The 17,499-nt window shown below is 32.8% G+C and overlaps 1 protein-coding gene across 1 annotated transcript; it reads right to left on the bottom strand.

Moving 5' to 3' along the window:
• Positions 1–1,525: 1,525 nt before the first annotated feature.
• On the bottom strand, positions 1,526–13,315 carry LOC115445582 (mannose-6-phosphate isomerase). The gene is made up of 7 exons (XM_030171902.2): positions 13,078–13,315; positions 10,759–11,082; positions 8,248–8,389; positions 7,129–7,305; positions 4,886–5,053; positions 4,310–4,512; positions 1,526–3,353 (listed from the first exon to the last, which is right to left on the bottom strand). Exons 2-7 carry the CDS (start codon positions 11,074–11,076, stop codon positions 3,147–3,149), a joined length of 1,215 nt encoding a protein of 404 aa, XP_030027762.1. The 5' UTR covers positions 11,077–11,082; positions 13,078–13,315; the 3' UTR covers positions 1,526–3,146.
• Positions 13,316–17,499: the final 4,184 nt, after the last annotated feature.

Raw genomic sequence — 17,499 nt, 5'->3', positions numbered from 1 at the left:
TTGAACCAGCAAATCCAGAGATAGCACGTTCAAAAAAACTCTTCAGCTTTATATAGGTACCTAATAGTATAGATTTATACGTAATCTCTATGCTCTCAGAACAACACTGCAAGTAAATTCTATTTAAAATGAAATAAATTTTGTCTTTCATTTTCAAGCTTGTAAATAAACGCCTTACACATTAATCAACCCGCGACGATCCAGCGTGAAATTGGATATTTCACTAGATCATTGTCGTTTTAACTGAAAGTGATAACATTTTATCAACCACTTCCAAAGAATATTGTTGTTCGCAACTAATCGAGGTGCTCTCAAATAAAACTTAACAAAACTGCTCAAATGAGATTTCAATTTGCAATTAAGTTAGTAGTAAAATTTACATTGCGTCCTAAACTAACAATATGGTTAAAGATTTGTAATAAAAATGAGATCTTATTGCTTTTACTATTACTACTTCGATTGAAATTTTACTTAGTTTGCTTTGGTACTTAAGTATTTGTATTAAGTAAATGTGTACCTAAGTGAAATAGTGTTTATCTTTTACAACGCTTGACCTCCAGCATGAAGTCTATAGCTTTTCTGACTGCCTCAGTGGCCTAGTCGTATTACGACAGCAGCGTTGAGGTCTCGGCTTCGAAACCGGGCAGTAGTATTGGGATTTTCTATTCAGTATCAGCCCGGAGTTTAGAATTTGTACGCGATTTAATGATAGGCTCGCCCCCATAAAATCATGGGATTCAATACACAGCGAAAGTGATTGCACGAGTCGCGGTTCTGCCTACTCCTTCAGAGATAAAAGGCGTGAGTGCTTTGCTTTACAACCATTTATATAAAGTATTCCAAACTTAATCATCGACTGGGTTTATAAAATCGCAGGAATATACCTGAACAGATAAAATGTCATTTAAATTATAATTTTCAAAAAAATCTTGAAACAAATCAAAACCTATAAAAGGCTAACACGGGTAAATCAGACACAATCTTACTTATTACTAATATTATAAATGCGAAAGTTTTCGATAATATTTGGAACTTAGAAGTAAACACAGAAACAGATAAACGGATTTAGATGCAATTTGTCACACGGATAGACTTTTTATCCCGGGATTTGCTTTAAAGGTAATGATGGCGCTATACATGCATTCACAGGCATTTCACACGGGCAAAGTCGCGGGCAACAAGTATGCTAATAAAATCTCATTATTAGCGTATAACACGCAGGTATCTTTTTTGGATGATTTATGGAAGGTAATAAAATACGGCAGGTATGGCAGTGCTCTGGAGGTCCTGGGTTCGAATCCCGGGTAGAGCAAAGTGATATTTTGGTTTTTCTGCTTAGTATCAGCCTGTAGTCTGGAATCTATGCCCGATATGGCGATAGGCTCGCCACCTATCACATCAGGAGACGGAACACACTTGGCGAAAAGTGGTTGCCCGGGTTGCGCCTCTGTATACCCCTTCAGGGATGAATGCGTGATGTATTTTTATTTTGAAAATAAAGCAAACAGCAAATAAAACACCAATATCCACGTAAAACACTAAGTGGTTACAAATTTTATTATATCATACATTCATACAATAAGTATAATTTCAAAACATATAATTCGGGTCCAAAATGGTTTAAAATCTACGTCTAAGTATAACTTAAACTCTACGTTTCTATATATGCATAAATATTTCCATTACGAATGCATTCTTAGATGCTAAATATTTTATATTTAATACATTTATAACGGAAACAATATAGTTAAAATTTAACTTAACAAATATAACTTGTAGGAACATAATGTTTCTCCTATAAAGGACAATAGTAATGCTGTATTATATTTATGGCCTTTTAATATCTTTCAACACTTATATTTGAGATAAAATCACCTCTTACAAGCCATAGAATACAATAATGATTTTAACACAAACACATTTTAATAACAATAAAAACGCGGTCAATCTATATGCAGGGCAGATCTTGTACACTGTCTTACCTAATTAGCTTAATCTCATACTTTCAACATTACTTAAACATGTCTTTGACGAGAAAATTAAGGCTGTCTTACTCAAATGCTGTCAATTAATTTTTGACAACAACCTTGAACTATAAAATCGCCATTATATAAATCAACATTTCCATGATATGTACGTGTGTGATAAAAAAGAAAGCCTCTTGTTTATATAACATATAAAGAAACCCTCTGAATGGCTACTAATAAAATTTAACTAAACATTAGATCTACTAAAGAGCTTCTAAACGATCGCGTTGCCAGCCACTGCATTTCTAACGCCAGCGTAAAAAAATCACAAAAAAAAACACATAAAAACTAAACTGACCATAACAATACTTATACTATAATACAACTACGTTTACAATCACATATATTGTGCTAACATTACTCGCCTAATATCATCGCCGATATGTGTTCGGTTGTGAATCTAACAAGCGGATAAAATTGCGGTTAAAATCCATACTAATTAAATTAGAATGTGGAATTACGCCTATTGGTTACACGGGCTACTTGTAAATGCATTATATTTGATGCGGGCAAGTCCGTAAAGTGTTCTAGCTATTAACTATTAACAATTACAGTATAATAATAGACGTTCTTTATTAATAAAACTAGAAATACTCAGCCTACTCTTAATGGGTAAGTCTGTCAAAGGAATTCTATGCGTAGTATATGAAGCTGTCACAATACTGACCTAAACAAATGTTTTTAATATTATATTCTTTATATAATTAACATTGCTGTAAATATAAGACATTTCATTAAGAGATCAGTAAATTATCTATAACACTTGGTACTATACCATTGTAGTTTATAATATTCAAACTAACAAGAAAAGCGACAGGAATAAAAGCAACTAACACTTCACAGATGCCCGTTATTGTTGTATGTATAGTGAGTTGGGGTAACTTCGATTTACGGGGGTAAGATCGTTCATTGTAAAACCGCGAAACCAGAAAATTTCTAACGGACATTACAGTATGAAGTGCCATTTTTATCACGGTTAGGGTTCAGTAGTTTGATTCGGTCTTACCCCCATGATGCGAACTTACCCCAATTATATTGTTTGTTTATACGCGCGACACACCGGATGATTTATTGAGCGAATATGTTATCGCCTGGTGTGATGAGCGCGTATCGGTACCGTCATACATTGCATATAGCCTGGTATGCCTCGAGGTGGTCACCAGCATCGGGAGTGAGCGTAAGCTGGCGGCTCGCCTTCAGAAAGATGACCACTCCAGGCCGAGCACGGATGGGTTCTGTGTCACACGCAGTCCCTGAACCTGACGTTATCAGGATCAAGCTTGGGGATGGGCGGATCTGAGTGTTGTACGGCTCTTCGTTCTCCACCTGTGAATAATGCATAAGTATTTCAATAAAATGGAGTGATCAGGACTTAAAAACGTAAGAAATTTATATCGAAAATTATTCACAGGTAATCTAATAAAAATCTTATTTATCTATCTAATCTAACTTAATATTAAATTTATTTATTAATTTACCGTCATTAACTTTGTCTTGGGATCTTATCTAGGTTGACGGATAGCAGAATATTCGTTTTTTAATGCAAATTAATTAGTTTTTTACGATCGACTTAACATAAAACCTCCCTGGGGTTCAATTTTGTTGACACATTTATGACGATACTTGAGCTGACCTCATATTTTCAAGGGGTATGTAGATACGCATCTAACGTACTAACGAATTTGCCACGCTTATATCCGTTTTTGATACGATAGTGGCGAGCCTATCACGAGATTTAAGAGATACCTCTGTAATATTATTGAATGTTTTATCGGTGTCCATCTACTGTTCAATTTAATTAGTGATAAAAAAATACAATATTTATCAATGAAGACGTGTTGATTTTTGTCTGCTGACCGATGGCATAATTCTGGTGCCTGAAATCGGCATAATTTTGGCGACAGTCATAGAACGCAACCTCTCTCGTTGATCGATATTATATTTGGACTTATCTTTACTCACCATCAGGTCTAGCGTAAAGTGTATTTATAAACCCAATTTTAGAAATGCCTAAAGAAAGATGAAGAAAAAGAAGATGACGTGTTCAAGTGCGTGCAAGGGTCTATTCACTGAATAAATGATTGATTGATCAACTGAGTGATGTACCTTCTTTTCAAATAATTCACAATCTTCCAACATGTTAATCATAACACCTTTCATACATCACATTTCATACGTTTTACCTGTTCGGTTTAATATTTTAATAAACATAATTATTAATTTATTAGTTTTAGTAACCTATGTTACAGCTATGCGAAAAAACATTGGAAATACTTCATTACCCTAATCTTGATGACGGCAAAATCAGGCACCGGCGGCCGCCAGATGCAGCTGTGAGAGTCCTCCAGCGTCGGGTTGAACATCAGCTGGGCTTTAGCGTAGCTGCTGTAGTCCAGCATCTCCACTAGTGTCGGCACGTCGATGTACTTGGGCGTGAGGCCCGCGCGGACGATGTTGTCCGAACACGCCATGCATTCGATGCAATCTGGGGATATGATTGGTACATTCAAGGCATTAGTGGGAAGCAAACTGTTTAAATTACGAGTACGCATTCTTATAAAAAAATTGGTAACATTTTCATGTATAAACTTCAAGTATTTTTTTATGCAAAGAATTGAGGAGACAGACAAGCGCTCGCTTGTTTAAATTTTTTAAATATAAAGTAAATAATGATTGCAATATCTCAGAGTTCGGAGCTCAAAGCATCAATATTCTTAAAAAAAAATCTTAGATGCTAGACTCTCGCACGCGTGACCTACGGTCTAGTACGGATTACGTTGAGCATCAGTTTTTCTAAACCTAAATATATTTCGCGCCTTAGTTTCCCAAAAGTTGTTTATCTATTGAACAAACATTACCTCCGCTGAGATAAGCGTGGGGCAGGTTCGGCTTGAGGAATATGGCCTGCCCGGGCTGCAGCTGCATGTAGTTCAGGAAGTACACCGCCCAGCACCCGACGTCGCCCGGGAAGTCCTCGTGAAGTTTCTTCAACAATTGGTAGTGTAGAGCTGCCTGAGTGGATGAATCTGTGGAGTTCATAAATGGTGTTATTATGGTTGCCATAACAACGCATAAATGGCGGGCCGTGACTATTATACAGTACATAATAATTACATGTAATAGTATCATTATGCGCGCGTTTTAAAACACGTGTTACCTGTTCTATTACCATTATTATCCACTGCGATAAATACACATTTTTGGAATTTTATATCTTACCTACTTACTATCTATCCATTTTTAAATCGCATTAAATATTTATGGATAAAACATAAACTAAAATAATGTAGAAAATGCAATAACATTATATCACAAATAATATTATGTAACATATTTTCTAGATTAAAATAAAATATACTAACAATTTTTTTAAATATATAATTGAAAAATCACGGTAATTACATCTGAATATTATGATATGAATTACGATTGAGCCCATGTTTACTCAGCCGCACACTAATAACTAACGCATTGGCAACAGTCTTCGATAGAAACCAGTGATCGACATTTTTCCTCCTTTAATTGACATGAATTACTTACATTTGAGGCCAGACATCGTAGACCCCTTCCATTAAATATTCAATGGATTCTACCAGTTTTTTTACTAAAATCGCTTTTTAACACTGAGCTTGGTTAGCGTTTTCACGAAACGAACATAATATTCCTTAAAGAAATGTTTAAGAGAACGAATATTATTTTATGAATTATTACAGTATTATAAAATATATTTGTAATATATATGATTTTAGGCATCGTTAAAAGAATCATTAAATAAATTTAGTAGCTACAAAACTGAATATTATTTTGGCGCCAAAATTCAAACCCCGATTTCGATACGGTTGCTTTGTCTCCGCCTTACTCCACTAATGGAAAATTTATTGATTTTTATAGTAGTAGGTAGATATTTCATATTTTAACTATATTTTTATATTTTATTTTAGCAATTAACAAGATTGTTTACTAGCAGTAAGTGTTGATTGAAATTTGTTCTCCAGAAACAAAAATATATGAATTAAGAAGTTGAACTTTGGACATTTAGTTCAAAGTTTAAGAAATAAATTCGATAAAAACATTTTTTCACTAGCTTTCGATCCCTGATAACACGCAGTACCCACCCAATTTTACAATCTATCTCAGTATAATCATTCTGTTTATGTTCTGGTGACTTTTTACAGTGTCGAAGACTGGAGTGTCGTTTATTGGAGCTACACTATAGGTTATAATTGACTAACAAATTCTCATTATTCCGGTTTACATTCAACTTATGTTTTTTTTATTAAAATTTAACTAACTTTATAGTTAGATAATTATTGCGGCTCCGACAGTATTTCCGCGATAAAATGAACCTATAGCACTCAGGAGTCAATGACGAAAACACATCAACATCGGTTCAGTAGTTCCCAAGATTATCGCGTTCAAACAAATTCGTATACGTTATATATTAGTGTAGATAAAGATATCTTTTACTTTTGTAGCTCATCAGTTTTAATGTAAATAAGAAAAAAAAATGTTTTTTTTTTGACTAAACGTCCAACCCCCTTAAAATTACGAACTCTGGCGGCACTACGATATATTATTATCTGTTCTTAATTATCTCTCTCAAATGACGTAGGGTACCTTTTAAGATAGTAGGATCATTCATTACTTTTATTTTAAAATACACGTCATTAACAAAATCATTAGAACAATTTGGGTGCCCATTATAACTAGTACTACCCAGACAAAATCCCACAATGTTTTTGACGATTAAAATTATCCCTAAACGGCTCTGAAAAGATCATGGAAAGAACCAATGCAAGATAATCGCATTGAATCGTAGGCACTAGTTAAGACAAAGAATAAAAGAGAAAATTATAAATAGTCAAATAATTAACTTTTCATTGATGAGTCCATATAATTTTATGAGCTGATTAATTAAGCGATATAATTTCAATTTCGTTTAAAAATACCAGTCGCTAAATGCGGGCAATATTTGGAAAAAACAAGATGGTTGTAAATACACATACCATATCACCCGACCATTACACTAAATGGGCAGTTACCCTGTAGGAATATTGAAAATTATGTCTAATGTATGTGCCAGGTGTGTTAGAATACACACCTTTCTTGGCAAGTTTCTTCAGCGTATTCAACAGGCCGTTGGCAACAACATCCTTCTCACAAGTCATCAGTGCGTGGAACACCGGCTTGAGCACCTTGCCGCTGTCCCCTTGCTCTTCATGAGAGAGCAACGCATCCACAGTCTCCTTGGGTAGCATTTTATTAAGCTCCGGTAACTCTGCAAACAATAATCTCTCGGTTAGCAACTACAGAATAAATGATCTGTGCTTACATTAAAGGTGCTAAATTTTTAAAAAGTCCTGTCATTCTGTAACGGATGTCGACAGAACAAGTTTTATCATTTGACGCGACACGCCTATATTTTTCTAACGTCAGTTTATCTTTGCTCAATCACTCACGTTGGATGAAAAAAATATATGCTATTTAGTATTTTGCTGATTCATTTCTTCGTATCACTGTCAATATTGGTAGCTATATTTACTTGATATGATGCAAATTCAAGATGTTTTTCAAAAATGATACCTCATGATGACTTGCACACTTATTATGGGTTCGACAGTTTTAACTCGCGCAAGTCGAAAAAATATTACGAAATTAGAAAAAGACTTTAAGGCTGGTGTGCTAATTCACGATCGTTTGGATTTGGGCAAAGTTCAGCAAACACAGACCATGTCCTGTTTTAACAAAACGCCACTTTCATGTCATTACGTGGTTTAGTTAATATGATGCAATTTGAAGATATTTTCCAAAAATAATAGCTTATGATGACTTGCACAATTATGACCGTGCAAACTAGCTGGACACGCAAACTGATTCGTGCTATCAATATTTTTAACTCACGCAAGTTGAAAAAATATTATGCAAATAGAAAAAAATATTAATGCTAGTGTACATTTCACGATCGTTTGATTCTGGACAAAGTTTATCACACACAGACCATGTCCTGTATTAACAATACGCTACTTCGTGCCCGTGGGAGTTTTTATACCAGTAAAAGACTTCCGCTCGATTAAAACTTCGTCAAATCTAGTATTAATATAATGCAACCAATCTCGATACGCTTAGTCGAAAACCGAATTGATATGATTTATATATTTTTTTATAAAGAAATGAATATACCTGAACTTACTTTTAAATTTTTAGATGCAGTAATACTTACTTTTAAGAAATTCTTTTATTTCAGACAGCGGTCTGAAACCGCATAGAGCTTCGAATGGCGTGAGAGCGATGGCAAGCTCCGGCTTATGGTTGGCATCCTTATACAGGTCCGGAAAGTTCTTATGAAGCTCTTCAGCATGCTCCTAAAAAGTATGTTATATTCAAATGACACTGAGCTTGATACACATCCAACTCGATATTATAAATGCAGTAATTTGTGTTGATTGGATGTTTTTATAAGTAAACTAATTAACTTCGGAATTATTTTTAATTCAGTGAAGTGCACAACGGGACTTTTATATCGGAAAGCACGTACGGAGCCGATAGCAAAATCAAAATTATAAGTGATTAATTCAACCAGTGTTTTGTGTATTTAAATAATTGTAATTTATATTGGTGAAAAGGCAATAGCAATTCAGTTATATCGTCAACTGGGGTAAAAAAGAATTCATACGTATTATAAAATAAAGTTCCCCACCGCGTCTGTCGTATCTGTTTCTGAACGCAATAAACTCAAATACTACCGAAAGTATTTCGATGAAGTTTGATATGGAGATAGTTACCCTGGGAAGGATATAGGCTTTTTATACCGGAGAAACTCTTTCATGAGGACGATGCCTCGAACAAAAGCTTTACACATCAATTCAATTAATTACACAGAATAACAGCCTAGAATTAAGGTTATAAGGTTACTTTAATATCTACAATTCTTGAAAATTTAAGGAATAATCGAACTTAAAAAACCATTCGGTCGATTCAACTTAGTAATAATCTTAAAATGTTAGTTTCATTTCCATTTACTCATCCATCCGTATTTACACGATTTGAATGAATTTTTTATAGTGAGATAAGGAATGACCAGAGAAAAAATACAAGTACTAATAATATAACGATGATGTTATAATTAATGACATGGATAGTTATCCAACGATGTTTATCTAACGATGAAAAATCACTTTTTTTGGTGACTTAATATTTATAAGGTATCGGCTGGGTAATGCCTAAGCCGCGTAACTGATAATTTTGTTTCATTGGATATTATCATTAGTCATCACTTTCAAAGATGATATGCGTTATTAAAAAACGAAGCCCTCTGATTCATACATTTACCGTACAATGTTGGCAGTTTAATATGATCATTTTGTCAACATGTCTTAATCAACAGAGTTGATATATTTGATATAAGATAATGGGGTTAATCTCAAGAAACAGAATTGTAGTGAATATCCCATTAAGTATTTATAAAGCGTGTTAATGACACACACTCAAGCCTATATAAAGCGTAGTAAAGTATTTATAAAGCGTGTTAATGAAACACACTCAAGCCTTTTATCCCCGAAGGGGTAGGCAGAGGCGCAACTGGTGCGCTCTGTTATGCCTTTGCATTCCGTCCCATGATTTCATAGGCGACGAGTTTATCACATCATGGGACGGGAATTCCATGGTACACTATATCATTCACAAATGCCAGACTCCGGGTTGACTGAGTAAGAAAATCCAATATCAGTTTGTCTGAACCGGGAATCGAACCCAAAACCTCAGCAATGCAGCTGCAGCTGTATCGTAATACAAATAGGCCAATGAGTCGTTATGTCAAAGTCAAAACTTCTTACTTGCTTTTAATCATGATTTAAATAAGCGTGAAGTTAATATAAGCATATTATACGAATTAAATAATCAGACTGTCACATTTACTTCAGCTTAGAAAAATCCTTTAATACTTGATTTAGAAAATGTTCCACAAAATATTTTTATTATTTTAAAAATAAGTAAAAATGTATGTAAGTATTTGAAAAATCTCTTGTTACAGTCGGAAATCGATATATTTACAGCTTCAATCACGAGTAATTAATAAAAAATCAAATCTCTTTAATCAATTATCATTCAAATTATTATCATAGATTATAATTAACTTAAAATCGTTAACTACTAAAAATCTTCCCATTTCGGGAACCAGGTGGTGAATACACTACATCACTGGCCATAATTTAAGATACAATTATATTAAGAATGACGAGAAGCAAAACTTTCGGCCCGTCAACACATTAATATTATCACGGTTCGGGAAATCAATCTTCGGCCACTGGCTTTACTACCCACTACTAGATTTCTATGGCTGTACACTATAGTATACACAAGCTCTTACATAAATTATCTAAGATTTCATCTTTAAAAAATTGTCAATGAATAAAAGTAGGTAGAATTCATTACATTTTGTCGTGATTTTTAATTCCAAACTACTGATAACTGATTGATATCAATAGGATGCTGCGGTTTAGTGTACAATTACACACCCACGCCTATTATGATTTGTAGTCAGGTCATATTTTTCAATATAAAACCTAAGATTTTTATTAATGTCCAACAAAAAATTATTATTGTGTTAAAATCAATTTAACCCACACGACATTGGCATGAAATCACTGATGATTTGGTGGAGCCATTTTTAAAAGAAGGAAATCAATTTAAATTATATTAAGATTGAGTGAAATAAAAACTTATTATTAATTACCTTCTCAGGATGAGCCTGAATCGACAAAGCCTTCCTTATCGACAAGACTTTGAATAGAAATGGCACTTCAACTCCAAACTTCTTCCTCACCGCTGGTCCGATCGCATCAAGATTATCCTTAATATAGTCTGACAGCAATACATTCCTCTCAGTGATGATGGACGGGCCATTGGGATGAGTGCCCATCCACAGCTCCGCATAAGGCTTGGCAGGATCGATAGAAATGCTGGGATCAGCGCACTGCAGTAACTTAGCTATAGTGCTATCATACCCCAACTTGCCCCATTCATAATGCTGGACTTTGCACTGCAACTCCATGGTGATCTGCACAATAGTTATTCATTTTTTTAAGTTATTTATATATAGCCTGAACGAGAACATAAAGTAGCTAGCCGTGTTGTGGCTAAATATGGCACTAATTCCTTGTATTGTTGTTAACTTTGAAGTGACACCCTTAAAGCAGGTTTTATATTTTACTATACAGCAGTGGGGAAACATAAGGTTTTCCGAAAGGGAACTAGACACAACATATAGGTATTGATATGCATGAATATGGTCTGCCAATTGTTCTAATGATAATTAGATTCCACTGCTAGTCAAGCTATATTATATTGTACTTGATATAGTGTAGTCTAAAAATTATTGCAATCAACAAGAAATGTCGCCTTCTTTAGGTAATATCTTGACAAATGGAAACTAACTTATAGCAGGAGACAACTGGTTAAAATGAACCGATAATTCAATTTATAAATGTTGGTTGTGATTTAATTGGGTATACTTAGCAAATTTGGATAGCAATTTAGTATGTGAGATAGCCTGTGTAGATTGTAGATGTCGTTGTTTTTTTGCATGAATCAGTTGTAAAGCCAAGATAAATGTTGTAGATGTATGATGTAAGTTCAAAGACAATTATGAAAATTTTCATGAATGTTCAAGATTGTGTCTGTATTTGTAAACTGGAGGCAATGATAAAATTATGTAACTGCAAGAATTTAATAGGGTAGTAAATCTTCTAAATGCTCAATCATTATATGCAAGACATCTCAATTCGCATTTGCATCTAAATAATCTTAATATGTATTAAACACTGTTCCAAATTTAAAATCTATGATAACTATGTACACATGTAACACAGGTTATTTTAAATTTATATTGAAAATCAATTTTGATATTTAGCCTGATATGAAATTATTAATTATTTTGTTCTAGGTCAAGTAAAATTCTGTGTAACACATTTAAAATGATTTTAATTATCACCAATGATATTAAAAAAAAATAGATCTGATACAATATACCCTAAAAAATCGAACATAAAAAGTGTTTGGTACGCACACTATCAATAATTTCATACATTGACTTATGTTAGTGTTGTTATATGTCATATGTATAACTATGAATAAAAAAGATAGCCAGTATTTTACACATAGTATGGTGTGCAATTGTCCCAAGTGGTATAAATTTGAGTCTGCTGATTGTACAATATACTCATTGCAAATCTATAGATTTGGGGGGAGGCCCATGTTCAGCATAGGACATCCTGTGGCTGATGACGATGATGATGAAATCTATAGGTTTTGAAAATTTGAGAAAATTTATAGGTTTTAAGTATCATTATTGGTCACTACAATGTCTAACGTTTGGATTGTGTGAATTTATGAAAATATTTTGCTATCAATGAATTGAATTTTTTATTAAATTTGACTATGGAAATGTATATAAATCATAGGCAATAAAAATTTAAAGATCTTTTTTTGTTTACAATTACAATCATTCTCACTTGGCATTTTACATTTAAATTTATTATTATGATAGAATAAAATTGTTATCAGGCAAAAAAATATGATTTGTTTGTAGTCGTTATACAAATACCTGATTATAAAAAAAATATTACCAAAAGAATTCAATATGACAATTTGTTTTTTTTATTTGTAAAATTTCTTTTACTTATGATGGCAATGGCACACTATGAAAATACAAACTACTTCTTAATATTCTTCCAGCCACTGTAGAGGGAAGTGTCCCATTTAAACATTTAAATAAATCGACGACGACTATAAAGTATTTATAGGTTTTCGCTAAATACAGAAAATATCGACCGGCACCGGCGACCCGATCACACCCGATCGATCACCTACTCAATTTAAAGCACGCACTTCACGACTAATGCACATCATTTCTTTTTGTAATTAACCACTGTGTAACTGAAAACCTGGCAATATTATAGGGCATAACATTTCCTATAGCTAATAACTTGTATACAGATCGCTTAATGCCAATAATAATTCTAAATTACATGCATTTTAATATAACTACAATTACCTGTTAAAAACTGCACTTTCTGCGGCAATGATAAATATAATCAAAAAATCGTGAAAATTACAAACATAAAGACTGATGTTTCAACAAACAACTGATAACACCACAATAAATAAGCTCGATATAAATTGTAAAGTAATAAAATTAAAACAAATGACAATGACAGTATTCAAATTGCGAAACTGCACGAACGAAATGTGCAGCGGAATACAATTTTCGCGTTTTTATTGTTTTTTTTTTTTTTTTTTATTTATTTCTGTCCATGGATACAAGTCCTTCAGACGCATACATAAATTATTTTACCTACTATATTAAACAAATAGTTCTTAGTTATAAAATACAAATAGGAGTTTTGATACAATTTACAATTAAATTTTCTTAATAGTACGACTAATGTAGATAAACAAAGCTTTATACATTTGAATATTGGATAATATATCTTCCAATTGGCGGGGAATACTTTCAATGTTACTATTTACACATGTACCACTATCACATAAATCGTTCGCTAATAATAAACGGTCAATTCCAAACGCAGGGCACCGAAGTACGATATGATCCAAATCAGCATTTGCTTGATTACGAGTTAAGAACATCTGTTACTATTCACTAAATGAAGTCTATAAAGATGTGCTGGAGTCAAACAGTGTCCCAACCTCATGCGTGTGATGCAGCTAAAAACTTTCTGTCAATATATTTGTGTTGATGATACCAAGGTTTCGTTGGTAATTCTTTCTGTATTTTGCTGTACCATTTTCCTTTGGTCTGCAGGGTAAAGTCCCAGTATTCTTTCCATAACAGTTTATTGCTACTTTTGTACAAGCTGTAATAATCGGTAAAATGGACCTTCATCGACTCTGTGTGATCCTCATCAGGGTTCGCGTGGGTTGCCTTATCTGCTATTTCATTTCCACGTATGCCACTGTGTGATGGAACCCACAAAAATTCTATGTTAAGGTGTTTCTCATCTCGGAGTTGAGTTAACTTATTTTTAATAGCGTGCACCAAATAATTTATTTTATAGGAAATGTGGAAATTATTTAATGAACACAAAACACTCTTAGAATCTGAAATTATTAAAATATTACTTACATTCGTATTTTACGTAGAGCAATGCACAATAAATTGCATATACCTCCGCTGTAAATATACTACAGTTAGTACTTATCTTAATACATTTTGTATAATTAAGTTGAGGATCATAAAATGCTGCTGTACAGTAACTATCAGTTTTGGATCCCATCTGTATGTAATAAATAATAATTATTTTTGCTATTCTTAAATTCTAAAAATCAGTATTGTCATGTACAGTATTTACATGTATTATAGGACAATCAATAAGAACTTTAAATGAATTAGTATACAATGGCCAGTTACTATATTTTTGAATATGCTTAGAATTCTTTTTAACCAAGTTATAAATTGTTTGGATTTCAGGTATTGTCCCATGTACAAGTGAAGGAGCAGTGACTACATTAGATGAGACTGGTTCTATGTCCAGAGGACTCAATTCGAGTTGTTTGTGAAGAATGCTATTGTTTAAGGATACTATATTCAAATAAAATCTTTGGGCCAACTGTAATCTACGCAAAACCAGAGGAGGTATACAAGTTTCTATTTCTAGTGAGTTAATAGGTGTTGATCTCATAGCTCCACAAATGAGTCGCAGGCCCATGTTTTGTATCACATCTAACTTCTTTAAATGAGTTCTGCTAGCATTCATGTAGGCTAAACTGCTGTAGTCAAAGTGACTTCTAATTATACTCTTATACAACATAGCCATTGTTTTTGGGTCAGACCCCAGTAAGTGCCTGCTAAATGTCTTAGTAAATTAATACCATTTAATGCTTTTTACAAATATGTTTAATGTGTTCATCAAACTTAAGCTTATCATCAATAATAACTCCTAAAAATTTGTGTTGTTTTACCAATGGAATTTGAGTTGTGTTGTAAAAATATTTACATCATCTACATTTAACTGTTTACTAAAAACTAAAACTGAACTTTTGAAGGGCTAATATCAAGTTTAAGTTTATTATGATAGAAATTGTACAACTGTTTCAGTGCATTGTTAATGTTACTTTGAGCAACATGCAAATTTTGATTTGTGCTATACAAAAGCAAGTCATCTGCAAATTGTAGGATCTTAACATTTGTTGTGTCAACATATTTTGAAATTTCTGAGGTATATAAATTATATAATAGTGGCGACAGTGTAGCCCCTTGCATAACACCTCTATTTACACATCTAGGCCCATGCAGTTTGTCATTATACTTCACATATACAGTTCTATCACTCATAAAGTTATACAACCACTTTAAAACTTGGGCAGGTATACCTGTGTTGTATAAAATCTGAATGAGTTCTTCTATATTAACATTATCAAAAGCACCTTTTACATCTAAAAATACACATATCATATTGGAGTGACTTAATTTAGCTTGTTTTATGTCAAATATTAATGATACAAAGCTTTCAGAACAACTTTTGCCTTTTCTGAAGCCAAACTGTACTGAAGGAATTACATTAGTTGACTCAATGAAATAATCTAATCTTAATTTTAACATATTTTCAAATAGTTTACCCAAACATGAAGATAATGAAACTGGCCTATAAGATGTTGCACTGTTTATGGGCTTATTAGGTTTTAATATAGGAATGACACATTGAGTTTTCAGGTAGTTGGTATTACTATTTCCTTCCACATTCTATTGTAAATACTAAGTAAAATGATTTGTGCATTCAAATGTAATTTTTAACCAATAAATATGGAATGTCGTCTAGTCGGAGTAGTATCTCTTCTTGATTTCAAAGATATATGTAATTCATTTAAGTTAAATGTACTATTAAGAAATGTGTTAATATCAGTTTCAGTTGCACTTTCAAATAAATAAGTTAATCTATCTTGACTGATTTGTGTTGTGTCTGTTAAATTATTTATAAAATCAGGAACCCAGTCATCATTAAAATTTCTGTTTTTGTCACTAATCCCTATCCTCTTAAATTTTCTAACATATCCCCATATTCGAGAAATTGGTGTTAGTCTGTTGAAACTACCACATAAGTTTTGCCAAGTAATGCTCTCCTCTTTTAATATTCTTTTCTTAGCAGCATCTAACTTTTATATTTTATCCAATTTTCTATTGTAGGCTGTGAAAAATAATCTTTCAGAGCTTTCTTAGAATTATTTACGACATCAGTACAGTTCTGATTCCACCATGGAACAGGTTTTCTAGAAATTGAGTTAATTGATCTTTTTTTAACTTTAGGAATAGTTTTATCTCTTAAGTTTTTAATATTTGAACAAAATTATTATACAATGTTAGGGAACTATCATTGACCAGATCCAAATGCGAAAATCCGTTTTCACTCAGAGAACAGTATTCAGGCCAATTTGCTTTGCTATATATATATTTACTTTCATTTACGGGAGAGACACACGGTATGATGATGGTTGCACATTTATCTCAAGAAAAGTTGGAAGGTGGTAACTACCCATTGGGTCATCATGAACATACCAATTGCAAAGATGAGCAATAGAAGAACTAGTAAGAGCCAAATCTAATGCAGCAGCCTGTCTACCAGGATAAGGGACCGTTGTTGTAGATCCATCATTTAAAATGCATAAATCACAATCATCTATAAGGTTAAACAAGCATTTACCCCTATTGTTGTCATAATTAGATCAAAAAGCCATGTGATGAGCATTAAAATCACCCATTATAACACAAGGCCTTGGTAAGGAATTTATAAGTCTCTTCAATTTTAAATCATCAAATTGATTAGTGGGTGGACAATAAATACAAAGTAAATATATACAACTTGTGCCAGTTTTTAATGAAATACATATATTTTGTATGGACTCATGATACAAAGTGTCTATTATACTGTACTGTAAACCATGTTTGATTAGTATACCGACTCCATGATGAGGGTTTTGGATACTTTATAATGAAAATTATATGATGGGAAATTTGGAATTCTAGTGTTGGGTTTTTATCAAGTCTCATTAAGAAGACAAATGTCAACAGACTTTTCAACTAATAAATTTTGTAATAAGGCTTTTTACTCTGCAAACTTTGTATATTATACTGTAATATTTGTAAATAATTATCCATTAAAATTAAATTTGATAAGAATATTTCTTTAATTTTCTTAGTAGTAAGAATTGGAGTATTGTCGGATTATTACCTAGGTAACAATGGATTTCACTATTGCCTTAAGAATAATATCATTATTAGCTATTTCCTGTACATTAAGTTCATTATCTTTAGAATTATTTGTATTTATTTTTGTGGGCAATGCAGGGAAAGATTTGTCATTATAGATAAGTGGTGTACTCACAACAGTGGCATACGAATTCTGGAAATATTTGTTTTTTTTCTCCTCCATTTTCTTCTTTTTTATTGGGCAATCTCTGGACA

This window comes from Manduca sexta, chromosome 21 (assembly GCF_014839805.1).
Source record: "Manduca sexta isolate Smith_Timp_Sample1 chromosome 21, JHU_Msex_v1.0, whole genome shotgun sequence".
Classification (NCBI taxonomy): domain Eukaryota; kingdom Metazoa; phylum Arthropoda; class Insecta; order Lepidoptera; family Sphingidae; genus Manduca; species Manduca sexta.
This window is presented reverse-complemented; position numbering and strand designations above follow the sequence as displayed.

Bases quoted from the DNA above. Each gene is read 5' to 3' on its own strand.
- LOC115445582 (XM_030171902.2), bottom strand. From the start codon at position 11,076: ATGGAGTTGCAGTGCAAAGTCCAGCATTATGAATGGGGCAAGTTGGGG. The intron at 8,390-10,758 runs GTAATTAATAAT...CATACTTTTTAG, and splicing joins TTCAGGCTCATCCTGAGAAG to GAGCATGCTGAAGAGCTTCA. The intron at 4,513-4,885 runs GTAATGTTTGTT...TCATATCCCCAG, and splicing joins CCACGCTTATCTCAGCGGAG to ATTGCATCGAATGCATGGCG.